This window comes from Nansenia antarctica (genome assembly GCF_963989245.1).
Source record: "Nansenia antarctica genome assembly, chromosome: 6".
Classification (NCBI taxonomy): Eukaryota; Metazoa; Chordata; class Actinopteri; order Argentiniformes; family Microstomatidae; genus Nansenia; species Nansenia antarctica.
Window position 1 is genome coordinate 19,675,887 of NC_137676.1, and position 15,647 is coordinate 19,691,533.

At 46.9% G+C, this 15,647-nt stretch overlaps 1 protein-coding gene across 1 annotated transcript in view; it reads left to right on the forward strand.

Moving 5' to 3' along the window:
- Positions 1–4,360: 4,360 nt before the first annotated feature.
- Positions 4,361–15,647, forward strand: part of LOC308160370 (sacsin-like) — a gene marked incomplete at both ends in the record, with an annotated part of 31,206 nt that continues 19,919 nt past the window's right edge. The window contains 2 exons of the mRNA XM_080534285.1: positions 4,361–4,383; positions 5,546–5,633. Coding sequence (XP_080390411.1) covers positions 4,361–4,383; positions 5,546–5,633 — 111 coding nt within the window. The remainder of the gene's footprint in view (positions 4,384–5,545; positions 5,634–15,647) is intronic.

Genomic DNA, 15,647 nt, shown 5'->3' on the forward strand with positions numbered 1-15,647 from the left:
CAATCAATTTCCGCCGACATCCTTCCTTACCTTACCACCCTAATCAACTCCTCCCTATCCACTGGATCTGTCCCAGCGGCCTTCAAAATAGCCAGAGTCAAGCCTCTCCTCAAGAAACCTACCCTTGACCCATCATCTGTCCACAATTACAGACCGGTATCCCTTCTCTCCTTCCCTTCCAAAACCCTTGAACGCGCGGCATCTAAACAACTGATTGACTATCTCCGGAAGATGGATCACTTAGACCCCCACCAATCCGGTTTCAAGGCTGGGCATTCCACTGAGACTGCGCTCCTTGCTGTCACGGAAGCCCTCCACTCTGCCCAAGCTTTCTCCCTCTCCTCTGTTCTCATTCTCCTTGACCTGTCTGCTGCCTTCGACACAGTCAATCACCAGATCCTTCTCTCCATCCTCTCAGACCTGGGCATCTCTGGCACCGCACACTCCTGGTTTTCTTCCTACCTGGCGGGCCGCTCCTACCAGGTGACCTGGAGAGAATCGCTATCTTCTCCACGAACCCATTCCACTGGAGTTCCCCAGGGTTCCGTCCTAGGGCCCCTACTCTTCTCCCTCTACACCAAGTCTCTTGGCTCGGTAATCTCTTCACATGGGCTCTCCTACCACAGCTACGCAGACGACACTCAACTCTTCCTGTCCTTCCCCCCGTCTGATGTACACGTGGCAACCCGTATCTCAGCATGTCTCGCTGACATTTCAACTTGGATGGCTGACCACCATCTCAAGCTCAATCTTAACAAGACTGAGCTCCTCTTCATCCCCGGGAAAGCCTGCCCTCTCCAAGACTTCTCCATCACAGTGGAGAACTCTACTGTAACCCCCTCCCTGACAGCCAAGAACCTTGGAGTGATCCTGGATAACCGACTATCCTGTGCGGAGAACATTGCAGCAACGGCTCGCTCATGCAGATTCCTCCTCTACAACATCAGAAGGATACGACCATTCCTTACCAGAGAGGCAGCGCAACTCTTGATCCAGGCACTGGTCATCTCCCGCCTGGATTACTGCAATGCACTCCTGGCGGGGCTCCCCGCTTCAGCCATTAGACCTCTGCAGCTCATCCAGAATGCTGCTGCCCGGCTGGTATTCAACCTCCCCAAATACTCGCATGTCACCCCTCTCCTTCGCACCCTGCACTGGCTCCCGATAGCAGCTCGCATCAGATTCAAGACCCTGGTGCTTGCATACCAGGCAGCTAAAGGGACAGCCCCTGCCTACCTGAAGGAAATGGTAACCCTCCAAACCCCTGCCCGCTCACTCTGCTCCTCCACCTCGGCTGGCCGACTGGCCCCTCCTCCTCTACACAGCAGTCGGGCTGCCCGATCACGTCTCTTCACAACCAACACTGGCTCCCCGCTGGTGGAATGAGCTCCCCACGGCTGTCAGAACGGCAGAGTCACTACCCATCTTCCGTCGTAGACTGAAGACCCATCTCTTCAGGTTACATCTTAACTGCTCCTCCTGAGACATCTTCCGACCCTCACCTCTACGTCTCCTAAAGACACCCGCTTTCCCCTCTACTGTGTCCCTAGAACTTCTATTGCCCCCCTTGTACTGTTTCTCAGTTTCTCCAGTAAAAAAAAAAATAAAAAAAATAAAAGGTTTTAGTAGAAGGCGATAATAGGGAGAAGGTTTTTCCTTCTATCAGTGGCCCCCGGCCCGAGCTAGAGTACTCTTCCTGCAACGAATGGTGGACTGCTGATTCACATGCTTAGTATTCAAATGTATTGATTGTAAGTCGCTTTGGAATAAGGCGTCTGCTAAATGCCATAAATGTAAATGTAGTGTGGGGTGGCTAAGATGGACAGAGCTAGAGTGTGGTGGCTAAGATGGACAGAGCTAGAGTGTGGTGGCTAAGATGGACAGAGCTAGTGTGGGGTGGCTAAGATGGACAGAGCTAGTGTGGGGTGGCTAAGATGGGACAGAGAGCTAGTTTTGGGTGGCTAAGATGGGACGGAGCTAGTGTAGGGTGGTTAAGATGAGACAGAGAGCTAGTGTGGGGTGGCTAAGATGGACAGAGAGCTAGTGTAGGGTGGTTAAGATGGGACAGAGAGCTAGTGTGGGGTGGTTAAGATGGGACAGAGCTAGTGCATGGTGGCTAAGATGAGACAGAGAGCTAGTGTGGGGTGGCTAAGATGGGACAGAGCTAGTGTGGGGTGGTTAAGATGGGACAGAGAGCTAGTGTGGGGTGGTTAAGATGGGACAGAGCTAGTGTGGGGTGGTTAAGATGGGACAGAGAGCTAGTGTGGGGTGGTTAAGATGGACAGAGCTAGTGTGGGGTGGTTAAGATGGACAGAGCTAGTGTGGGGTGGTTAAGATGGACAGAGAGCTAGTGTGGGGTGGTTAAGATGGACAGAGCTAGTGTAGGGTGGTTAAGATGAGACAGAGAGCTAGTGTGGGGTGGTTAAGATGGACAGAGAGCTAGTGTGGGGTGGTTAAGATGGGACAGAGCTAGTGTGGGGTGGTTAAGATGGGACAGAGAGCTAGTGCGTGGTGGCTAAGATGGACAGAGCTAGTGTGGGGTGGCTAAGATGGACAGAGAGCTAGTGTGGGGTGGCTAAGATGGACAGAGCTAGTGTAGGGTGGCTAAGATGGACAGAGCTAGTGTGGGGTGGTTAAGATGGACAGAGAGCTAGTGTGGGGTGGCTAAGATGGACAGAGCTAGTGTAGGGTGGCTAAGATGGACAGAGCTAGTGTGGGGTGGCTAAGATGGACAGAGCTAGTGTAGGGTGGTTAAGATGGGACAGAGCTAGTGCGTGGTGGCTAAGATGGACAGAGCTAGTGTAGGGTGGCTAAGATGGACAGAGCTAGTGTAGGGTGGCTAAGATGGACAGAGCTAGTGTAGGGTGGCTAAGATGGACAGAGAGCTAGTGTGGGGTGGCCATGGCATAGCGAACCTTAATGAATGTCAGGTGATGTGTAAATACAGATGTTCATATGTTCAGTGCATCGCATTGCTTCAACCTATGCACAGATAGATTATTGGGTCAAAGACGTGGCATGCTGAATTGGTGGCTAGATGTTCAACAGAGAGGTAAGTGGAGATGATTACTGTATATTGTTGGATATGAGTGAATGTCTGATGAAAAAATAAAGAAACAATGGAAGGTAGAAGGAAGATCTTGCTTATTGTTAATGAATTTGTGCATGAATAAGCATGTTTGGAAAAAAAAAATCTGTTTGTTGGTGGGTAATAGTGAATATTTCCTAAATAGGGGTGTAGGGGTGCAGATGGTTCAAATCTGTTAGAACAAATAGTCATGTCAGGGCTTGACGCTTACCTTTTCCCCAGGTAGCACTGTGCTACCATGTTGAAAAATTTAGTAGCACACCAAGAATTTCAGTAGCACAATGAAAATTGCGCAATTTTCGTCAACAACGACAACAAATTATCATAATCATAACATATCAAAATGATCATAACCGGCTCTTGGCCGTAATAAAAATGGAGACTCACACAATGTAAAGGGGAAGTAAGAATCTTAATTTCAGTTGGCCCACGGTTCGGTATGAACCTCGGTTTTTGGGTCACGGTTCACGGTTCGTTTTTTTTGTTTGTTTCAAATGCTACTATTTATTTACAAACTGTTACTTTATTTTGCTTATACTTATGGAACTTTAACATTTAGACACATTCCAGAATATGACTGGTAAATTGTATAATATAAATATATATAAACCAAACACTTTCAAATGTAAAAAAATTACAGAAACACTTTCAAATGTGACGTGTTGTGGATTGGAACTACGGATCATAAACTTTCAAATGATGTGTCATACATTGAAATCCGAAAAAAGATGAAGTTAGAGTCATTTGAATGTTAGACATCAGGCACATATAGGGTTAACCTCTTTGTAATGAAACCGGAAGCAACCGCTGCTAGCAGCTAGCGGCTAACAAAACACAGCGCTACGAACTATGAGAGCTGTATCCCATATACCCATTATGCGCATTTTAAGCATATAGGACTCGCGTGAAGCATTTCTGCGACACGCGTTTCTGTTCACTGTTTTCATTCCCTCATCGCTTATACACATAGGTTTGACTGCGCATGACAGTAGTTCAGCAGTTAGTCGCACTGGTGCGATTGAATGTATTTCCAAGTCGCACAGAAATATATTCACTCGCAAATGCGACCAAAACAGTCGCACTGTCGAGCCCTGCATGTAAACAATATCGCATGAAATGTCCTTTTTAATAGGCCCAATTTTGCCCAGTTTTATTGAATGGATTATAGTGTAAACAGGCCCTACATTTACTGTCATGTCAAAATGTGTCGAATTGCAGAAAATTGATTTTCAAAGTTGTGTATTCTTTGACTGAGCAGCAGCATTAGCGATAATGAGGGCAGCGTGCCACGTGCTGTCTGTCTGTCTGTCTGTCTGTCTGTCTGTCTGTCTGCCACGTGCTGCGTGTTGTCAATGCCATCTGTGTATGTATGCCAGGGTTATAATGAGGACATGCCACGTGCTGCGTGTTGTAAACGCCATCTGTGTATGTATGCCAGGGTTTGACAGTAAAGGCCGATTTAAAGTTCTGCGTCGAATTTACGTGAGTAGCTTACGTTCCCTACGTAAGGGCTCTTGCGCTTTACACTTCTGCGTAGGCCGCGCTGCAATTACACCGTCACATCGCTAGGTGGCAGTGTGTTTTCTATGCCCCTGTGCTGTGCCTCTTCCGGTTAAGAACTCAACGGAGCTCAAAGCTCAAAGCGGCATAATAGCGATCTTTTTGTTGTTATGCTTGTTGTAAATAAAAGTTCTATGATGCATTGAAATGACACTAAACTAAGATAATACGATGGTTATCATAATTTTTCAAATCTTTATTAATAAGTAATTACAGAAAAAGTAAATGACATTTCTGCCATGGCTTCCGCATTTTGGCCGACGAGAGAGTCGGAATCTTGTGCAACCAAGCGGACCAATCACAGAGCTGACGCGTACGCGTACGCTCTGACGCGTGGTTAGATTTTTTGAGAGGAGCGCGTCAAGGCTACGCACGGTCACGCGGGACTACGTAAGCTTACGCGTAGCCTACGGCGTCGACTTTACACAGAACTTTAAACCGGCCTTTACGCTTGCCTGGAGCAACAGACGGCGCAGGCGCCAGACCAGACTAGATGATTGTGGAGTGAATATATTATTAAAGCGTTACGCGATGCGACGGGTGATCGACAGGCGCGTAAGCTTTAATAATATCTTCACTCCACGATCATCTAGTCTGGTCTGGCGTCTGTGCCGTCTGTTGTTCTTCCTGCACACAGGTAAAAATATCCAGGATCCAGCAGCGTCGTCGGGCTTGCGCAAACAAACCCGGCGAATTTTTTACTTGCTCCGGGCAAGCGGGCAAGCGTTACTGTCGAACCCTGTATGCTAATATGTTAATTGCCCTAAATATTTATTATTATTATTATTTTTAAAAACCTTGGTTAGGTATAAAATAAAAAATACTCTGAAAGCTAGTCCTACTTAATGATGATGGCTGCTAGATGACTTGTTGTATGTTGTTGTTGTTTTGGTATAGAAATGCCTTTGGTGCCACAGCACCACCCTTTATTGACTACCTGAAGGACATCCTGAGGAGATACCCCGACGGAGGACAGATACTGAAGGTGAGGTTAACTAGTCTAACTAGACAGATACTGAAGGTGAGGTTAACTAGTCTAACTAGACAGACAGATACTCAAGGTTAGGTTAACTAGTCTAGCTAGACAGACAGATACTCAAGGTTAGGTTAACTAGTCTAGCTAGACAGACAGATACTGAAGGTGTATCTATCTATATATAATTATATATAAACATGTTATTACACTGTAATGTAATAATTGGGTACTACCTGCTATTGTATTTAGAAAACAACAATGAATGTAGGTAGTACTAAATGGCACATAGTGGTGATCTAAAATGTTGAGTTTAATGAATATGCAATTATCAGGTAACAGTTTTACCCAGTATTTTCCAAGTAAATACATATTTGACATCGTGCTGTAAAATGTTTGCAATAATTGTTTAAGTGTAATTTTAGTAATGGAGTTGAGTAGTTCTAATTACCCAAATTGAATGAATAATGATTGTTCCCTTTTTCCATAACACAAATGTTGAACTGCATGGCTACGTAATTACAAAGCTATTCAATGGCTTGGTAACCACATGAATACAATGTTTTTACAATCGCTTTTAAAGTGTTAAATGTATAGAACAACATTAAGTGTTATTCACTCAAAGGGGCAAATCTGGGATTAGTGTTAGGTCTTAAAAATGAGGTGCTAGGTTATGATGTTCTCTGGTAACATCTAGCTAAACCTTGTCAATAAAGTTAATCAAAGAAAGAGGCGTAGTGGCTTTTCAAATCAGGTGTATTGAACTGGTAAAAACTGCAAGACAAACAGCACAAAACATGTTTCAACAGGATGTTACAAAATAATAACTAAAAACATAATATTCCCAACAAATGATGACTAATATATAAAGCTAACAATCCAACACTTGATATTTCGTACTTACAACATTGCTTTGTGTAAAACTGAACATGGATGTTGAATGATGGACAAACGTAACGTCTCGGTCTCTCTCTGGCAAAGAACGAACTCCCAAACCGGAAGTAGATTAACCGGAAGTAGATTTGCGGTAAACCGGAAGTAGTGTCACTACATCAAATATTAAGAAAATAAAGAAAGTGTTGCCGGACAACACACTCCCCGCCTGACCTGTTGATGGTCACTATGGAATTAAGGGTGAGTAATATCAAAGTCTCTTGATCAATCTTTAGCAGAAGTAGAATGAGTTCTGCTGGTTCTCTATAGAGACAGTAGGTGAGTCTCTGGTCCTCTGTAGAGACAGTAGATGAGTCTCTGGTCCTCTGTAGAGACAGTAGATGAGGAGTCTCTGGTCCTCTGTAGAGACAGTAGATGAGTCTCTGATCCTCTGTAGAGACAGTAGGTGAGTCTCTGGTTCTCTGTAGAGACAGTAGATGAGTCTCTGGTCCTCTGTAGAGACAGTAGATGAGTCTCTGGTCCTCTGTAGAGACAGTAGATGAGTCTCTGGTCCTCTGTAGAGACAGTAGGTGAGTTTTCTCCACTGAGATCCAAATCTTTGATCACCTGAGCACAGTCTTCTGGTGAGAATGACTCCATGACTGTCTTCCGGTTCGACACAAACTTGTGCAAACCACCCTGATTGATTGGGTTTCTGTGGGTGGTAGACGCCAAATGTAGGAAGATACCAGTGTTATGTTTGTTATTTCCAGTATTCCTAACTAGGAATAAACAGGCTGGGGTTTCTTAACTGGCTTTTAATAACACGTTGCACATCCGTCTTCCAGACACTCTCTAGCTATAACCCCGGTCCCCCGGTCCGGGTACAACAACATAGGGCGGAACCAATATTATGTATTATAATAACAACACAACCAGCACTCTTGATCTGGTTTCAAAGGCGGTGCTACCTCGGCGTGTCCATTGGCAAAGATTTTCCCCATGAATTTCACATATTGATCCTGCATTTCAGGCCTTTTCTTCAGAGTCCGTTGCAGGGATGAGAACCGCTTGACAACTTGCTCTTTGTTGTTTGGCAGAGGCTGGCGTGGCTCTCTGAACGGCAGTGGGGCGACCCAACTGTTCTCGTTGTCTCTGAAGACGTGTCTGTCCATGATTTCTAAGAAGATGGTGTCTTCCACTGAAGGAGCAGGCTTGTTGTCGTGCTCAGTTCGGTTGAACACTGTCTGTCCCAGCATCCTCTCAGAAGTTTTGTCAGGCTTATTGAAGCCTTGATGTGTGTCCTTGATGTGCATGAAGCTTGGGCAGGGCTAGAAGATTGAAGGCCGTCCGCTGTCGAGCACATGTGTCTTGTATGCATTGACTGTAGGTTTATGCATGCTCCCTAGGCAGACCTCTCCGATTACCACCCACCCTAAGTCTAGACCAGGGTTTCCGTTAGATTTTTTTTTCGTCGGACAACGTGTCCGGGAAGATTTCGATTTACCGGACAAACGTGACATATTCCGGTCATCATATTAAAATATAATATAGCTGTTTGTCGCGGTGATTACTGTTGTGTAGCGGCCTATATATGCCATTTAATGTCTATTTCTCATCCGATACGATTAGATGCGAGCTATATAGTATATATATTTTCCTTTCCCACTCTCTGACCACCACTGCATCCTCTTCTCTGCCCCCCTGCCCCTACCGCGCCACCCCATCAAACGCACCATCTCCTTCCGTAACATAAAATCTGTCAACCCACTCACTCTATCCCAGTCCATATCTTCTGCCCTCCCCACTGACTCCACTCCCACCAACCCGGAAGACTATGCCACCTTACTCAACTCCATTCTCTCTGACTCCCTTGACTCACTGGCCCCCTTGAAAACCATCACTGTCTCCTTCACCACCTCCTCCCCCTGGTACACCCCTGAACTACGCACCATGAAACAGACCGGCCGCCAACTTGAACGACTACACAATAGAACCCACCTCACTGTCCATGCCGAAGTCTACAAGCAACATATCTCCTCCTACCGTGACGCACTCCAAGCTGCCAAATCTGCCTACTACTCCACCCTCATCAACACCTCCAATCGAAACCCCCGCACCCTCTTCTCCACTGTCAAGACACTACTCCAACCCCCGGACAACAACACAACTTCCTCCTCTGACCTCTGCAACTCCTTTCTCCACGCCTTCAACAGCAAGATCTCCCACATCAATAGCTCACTGACTGCCTCCATCTCCAACTCCACCACCCCCGCCCCCCCTGCTGTCATCTTCCCCCCCTCCTGACTACCCCCCCCCTACTCCTCTCACTACTTTCTCCCCTATTGACTCCTCCCTCATCACTACTATCATCACCGCCTCCAAAACAACCACCTGCTCCCTCGACCCCCTCCCTACAACCCTGACCAAGGCCTGCCTCCCTGCCCTCATCCCCCACCTCACTGCCCTCTTCAGTCAGTCACTATCCCAAGGCCACGTTCCCTCAACCTACAAACTTGCCGCTGTCACCCCCATTCTCAAAAAGCCCACTCTTGACCCAGCCAATCTCTCCAACTACCGCCCCATCTCCAACCTACCATTCCTTTCCAAAACCCTAGAGCGCGTTGTCGCTGCCCAACTTCACTCCCACCTCCAATCCAACAAACTGTATGAACCCCTTCAATCTGGATTCCGCCCACATCACAGCACTGAAACAGCCCTGGTCAAAGTAATCAACGATCTCCTCACCTCTGCAGACTCAGGTGCCCTCAACATCCTAGTTCTACTAGACCTGAGCGCAGCCTTCGACACAGTGTCCCACTCCATCCTCCTTCAAAGGCTGCGTCAACTGGGTGTTGAGGGCACCGCCCTGGACTGGCTCACCTCCTACCTCACCAACAGACACCAGTTCATCTCCCTCTCCGGTCACACCTCCTCCTCCTCCTCTGTCACACAGGGGGTCCCACAAGGCTCAGTCCTCGGCCCCCTGCTCTTCCTCTGCTACACACTCCCCCTCGGTCACATCATCCGCCAATTCAACCTGGACTTCCACTGCTACGCTGATGACACACAGATTTACATCACCACAAACTCCATCCAGAACCCACCCCTCACTCACATCGAAACCTGCATCTCCGCAATAAAAACCTGGCTCACACACAACTTCCTCAAACTGAACAGTGAAAAGACCGAAGTCATCCTCATCGGCACCAAATCCACCCTCAATAAAACCGGACCCATCACACTCACCATTGACGATACTACCATCACCCCCTCCCCCCTGGCTCGCAACCTCGGCTTCATTCTGGACCCCACCCTCTCATTCGATCCCCACGTCAGTTCCATTGTCAAGACATCCTACTTCCACCTCCGAAACATTGCAAAAATCAGACACTGCCTCTCCCCCCCCGCTGCTGAATCCCTCATCCACGCCTTCATCTCCTCCCGCCTCGACTACTGCAACTCCCTACTCACCGGCATCACCTCCCGCTCCCTCCATAGACTCCAGATGGTCCAAAACTCTGCTGCACGCCTCCTCTCAAACACCCGCTCCCGTGACCACATCACTCCTGTCCTCCACTCTCTCCACTGGCTCCCCATCAAAGAACGTATACAATTCAAAGTCCTCATCCTCACATACAAAGCCCTCCACAGCCTGGCCCCCCCTTACCTGACTGACCTCCTTCTCCCCCACCGCCCTACCCGTACCCTCCGATCCTCATCCATTGTTCCCCTCACTGTCCCACCCTCAAAACTCAAAGGCTTCGGTCACCGTGCCTTTTCACGAGCCGCACCCCGCCTCTGGAACTCTCTCCCTCAACCACTCAGAGACTCACCCTCACTCCTCACTTTTAAATCCCACCTCAAAACCTACCTGTTCTCCCACGCCTACAGCCTCCCCTACCCCTAGCCATCTCCCCCATCCCTGCCACCCCCGCCCCCCCCCTGGACATGCATACAACCTCCCCTATCCCTAACCATCTCCCCTCACCCTGCCACCCCCCTCCCCCCATGGACATGCATACAACCTCCCCTTCCCCGTTCGTTACCTCTATGTTCTATGTGCTCATGTTATCTGTTGCCTGTTGTTTCTGTGTTTTCCGTTTTGCCCATATTGTCAGCGTCTTTGAGCCTCGGAAAAGCGCTATATAAATTGAATGTATTATTATTATTATTATTATATAATATATAATAATATAACATGATTCGCATGCGCGCTATGCCATATGTCCAGCGCTGAACGCGCGCCACACTGGGAACTGAACAGACTGCATCGATCAATGAACGGACTCCACATTACGTTAACTGAAGTTTGTTAAATTGTTTGGGATTAATGTGAGTTTTCTATTTTCTCTTTCCAGTTTTACCCTTTTTTAATCAATAAAACAACGTCATTTCTATAACCAGGTCTCGCTGGTTGGGAAGGCATTTAGTTTAGCTGCCTGTCAAATCATACTTAATCGGACTCGGGAGTATGACAATGAGGAGAACATAACTGTTTATTGATAAACAATTGATAGGCAGGTTGGGATTTTAATTAGGTTTTTTCTCTCTCTCTCACTCGCTGTCTCTCTCTCACACACACACACACACACACACACACACACACACACACACGCACTCACCCGTGGTGGTCAGCACGGTGTTGGTGAAAAACAGGGAGGAGATGAAATCCCAGTTGGGTTCGCTGGAGTTCCCCAGCACGGGCACGCCGTAGTTACTGGTTACCTACCTCCAGCGCCCGGGCCAGCAACTCCTCCAGCGCCCGGGCCAGCAGCTCCTCCAGCCGGGCATCGGACACGCACGCGTTGTCCCGGAGGAACTCCCGGCGGAGGGCCTGCAATTGTTCGCGCAACCGGTGCGACGGCGTCAGCCGCCTCCATCTCTTCAGAGCCAGACTTCTCCTCAGACTCATTGTTGCTTGGTTTCATGAAGTAATTGCTAAGCTTACTTTGTTTTGCCATGTTTACATTAATTTAATCGCTCGCTATGGTGCACTTTGAGCTGCAACGTTTGCGTGGTGGCCCGCTGCGCATGGTTGCCAGATGGGCCGGGTTACCGCCGAATGGGCTACTGGGTTTAGCGGTAATAGACTGGTTAGGCTGTATTGTCAATCCCATCTGGCAACCCTGCCGCCGCTGTTTCGCATAGGCAGCCGCTAGCATACACATTAGGAGTCATCATCATGCCGGCGTCAAATCATATAATAATAAAAGAAATACATAGCCTATATATTCGTCTTTTTTAAAATAGAAGGAATCAGAATGTGAACTTTAGCGAATTGTATTCAAATTGTGCTTAGAGGGAATTATTTTCACCGGACAATATGACCGAGTTTTAAATTTGTCGGACTTCAACAAATTTTACCGGACAAAGACCGGTAATTACCGGTTAACGGAAACCCTGGTCTAGACGTTGGGCAAAGGGAGAGTCATGTGGTCCGTTCACTTGCTGCCTGACCTTGTGAACACGAAGAACATCTCTGCCGAGTAAGATGAGTATCTCCGCTTTGGGGTCCAGTTCTGGAATTTGTTGAGTAAGATGACGGAGATGAGGCTGGTGCTGAACTGCGTTTGGGGTCGGAATCTCACTCCGATTGTTTGGAATGTCAGGACACTCAGTGAGTGTTGGGAGAGAGATGTGGACTTTTCCATCCAGTGACTCCATCTGAAGTCCTTCTGCCTTCTTTCCTGATGTTTCTATGATGCCAGAGCATGTTCTGAGACGGTATGGGAAGGTTTCACTCTCCATGCCGAAAAGTTCAAAGAGCTCTGGTCTGGCTAAAGAGCGGTTGCTCTGGTCGTCCATCATTACATAAGCTTTTATAGCTTTATCCTTTGATCCTTTGGGATAGATCCTTGCTAAGCAAATCTTTGAGCATGAACACACTGTCCTGGACCGCATATTTCTGTGCAGCTTGTGTTGACCTTTATGTCGCTGACTTCAGTGTCGCTGACCTCAGCTTCATCCACTTCAGTTTTTTTAGGTTGCACTTCTTCCTCCCCACGGTTCTCTTGTGACGGTGGAGGAGCCTTGTTGTTTGTTTGAGGCGATGGGCCGGGGTGCATGGCCGCATCGTGTCTAGTGCTGTCGCACTCCGAGCATTTTACGTCGCTCTCGCAGTCTTTGGCAAGATGGGAAGTTGTAGAGCAGCATTTGAAGCATATTCCTTTCTCCTTGAGAAAGGCCTTTCGATCATCGAGGGATTTGTTCCTGAAGGTTTTGCACTTCTTGAGAGGGTGAGGTCTATTGCCATGCAATGGACAGTTCTTGTTGGGGTCAACTTGAGATGAGACATCCGTCTTGTTCACGTGGATGGGTTTGTTGCCGTTCTTCCCGTTGTATCTGTCCTGTTTTGTCTGGGTGGTGGAACAGCTTTGGTATATGAAGCTTGGGTTGTTTCGCCTTTTGGCTTCTTGGCTCACAAAGTTGCAGAAATAGTGAAAGGGGGGGAAGCGGCCGTTGTTTTGCTCTTTGTACCGCGTTCCCGATGTCAACCATTTCTCCTGTAGCTGGTATGGAAGCTTTTCCACGATTGGTCCAATTCCGCGGGAAGTATCTAGATAAGTAAGGCCGGTGAGATATCCATCTTCCTTCGCTCCTTGGATCTCCTGAAGCAGGTCCCCAAGTTGGCGTAGCTTTATGGGGTCTTTGGATGAAATCCTGGGGAAGCCGTCTAGTCTCTGGAATAAGGACTTCTCTATGATTTCGGGGGCTGCATAGCACTCACGTAGTCTCTCCCATGCTTTGCTTAAAGCGAGACTGGGGTTGTTAACATGTACTGACCTTATGCGTTTCGCCTGTTCTCCAGATTCCTTTCCGAGCCATCTGGTCATGAGATCCAACTCTTGTATTGCTGTCAGGCTAGCTTCACTGGTTGCGCTGATGAATGATGAGTACCATGCGCAATAATTTTCTGGTTTATCGTCAAACTGGTACAGACCTGAGTTAACAAGGTCTCGTCGTACCAAATACTGTGCTAGAGTCTCTATTGGATTTGGTGTGCTAGCTGGCTGAGTGTGTCGGGGAACGTATGATGGCGTATTTACATTTAAGGTAGGTGTTGGTTTTACAAACTCAGACCTGAATTCGACTTTAGGAGGATCAGGTAGGTTTGGTGGAGGTAAGTACATTCTTTCAGGATGTGTGTATTGTGTCTCAGGATTTGGCTTATTGTAGTTGAGCTGAGACTGTTGTGTGACGCGTCCCACAGGTAGGTTACTTGGTAATGTCCCTGTCACAAAGCTGTCGAGTGAACTGTTATCAAGTGAGTGAACGACAGGCTGTGAGTGTTGTGAGGGAGAAGTACTCCTTAGCTCGATTTGATCTTGAACATAGATATGTGTGCGTTCCATTTTTGTCCTCTCAGATACAGATTTTTCCGATTTTTCTTCCCTGACTTCAGACATTAGTAACATTGATTGTGCATTTTCCAAGGTTTGTGCTTCTACCATGGCTACCTCTGCTTCTCTTTGGGATGTAAGCACTTCCAACTCGGTATCAAGTCTAGTAGTTTCCAACTTTATTTCACTCTCCATCCTGGTCTTTTCCATTTTTAATTTTGCTTCCTGGGCTGCGTATGCAGCTCTCACCTTTAACGCCTCTGCTTTGGCCCGGGCCCGGGCCACGCTTCCGGAGGTCGCTGTATCTTTGCTCCCCACCGACCTCTTGCTTCCGTGGGATGACATCTTATCCAAATCAGATGGTGAAAGTTGTAATTTTTACTATGATGTTCTCTGGTAACATCTAGCCAGTGGCGGGCGGTGCATTTCACACCTAGGCCTTCAGTGATGTCCGACACATTCCTACCTGAATTATTCTACCTCTTAATACCATTGTTATGACGCCATGGCTCTAGAAACTAGACAGAAACACAGTATAACCGGGCGTTGCATCACCTTAACATAGTCAGACAAGTACAACAGAGTTATATTAATATTTCCGAAGCATTTTTAATCAATAAATCCGCATTTACAATGAAGAGTGTTAAACTAACATCTTTAAGATCGCTACATTATCCACGTCTGTTGTCTCGTCCACCATAATAGCGACAAAGGGTGCCTTTTTAATCTCCATTTTGATCTCTTCTCCCATCACTTCAGCAATAGCAAAAATCAGGTCGTTTTGTATTTTGCCTGACGTCCCAGTAAACACTTTGTTTGTGGACAGGTGGTAATGTAAATCTGGGTTGTTTTCAGCAAGAAAAGAAAGAAGCTCAACGTAGTTTCCTCTGTTTGTGGACTCGGCGCTTTCATTGTGTCCCCTAAATGAAAGTTATTGTTTACCCAAAAACAGGACACAATCGATCAGTATTATCGATCAGTCAACGAAAGGGTGAGCAAAACTCACCCTTTCGTTGTGGAGATCCGTTTCCCTGCGCACTTGTTCGTTGAGCTGTAAATCCACTCGGGTGTCCCCAAAGGTGTTCAATAGTCCCACATCTACCAGCATAGTTACGCATCTCAATAGTGAATATCAATAGTGCGTATCCAATCAAAAGACGTGCTGGGTGCTGACATCATTGAGCCTTACAGCAGGCGCCGTTGTTGCTATTGTTCGCCAACTCGAAATCTACGTAGGTTTCCACTAGGTACGCCACAGGTTTTCTCGTTCAACGTTAAGTTACAGGTCGTATTCGCGGCACGGTTTATTGTGCAGGCGGGCAGATTTTGGAGCCCCCTGGCAACACATTTTGATTGGATAAAAGCTCTAACATAAAGGCCAGCCTGGACTGGAAGCAGCGCAACCAAGAGGAAAGCTATGAAATGAAGAGAATAGACTATGGGGAATCATTAATACATATTTGTGGAAAAAATATATTAAAATAAAATGTATATTCTGATGATGTTTAGGCCAGCAGAGAAGGCCTTGCTGGCCCTGACGGCACACCACTGCATCTAGCTAAACCTTGTCAATAAAGTTAATCAAAGAAAGAGGCGTAGAGTGGCTTTTCAAATCAGGTGTATTGAACTGGTAAAAACTGCAAGACAAACAGCAAAAAACATGTTTCAACAGGATGTTACAAAATAATAACTAAAAACATAATATTCCCAACAAATGATGACTAATATATAAAGCTAACAATCCAACACTTGATATTTCGTACTTACAACATTGCTTTGTGTAAAACTGAACATGGATGTTGAATGATGA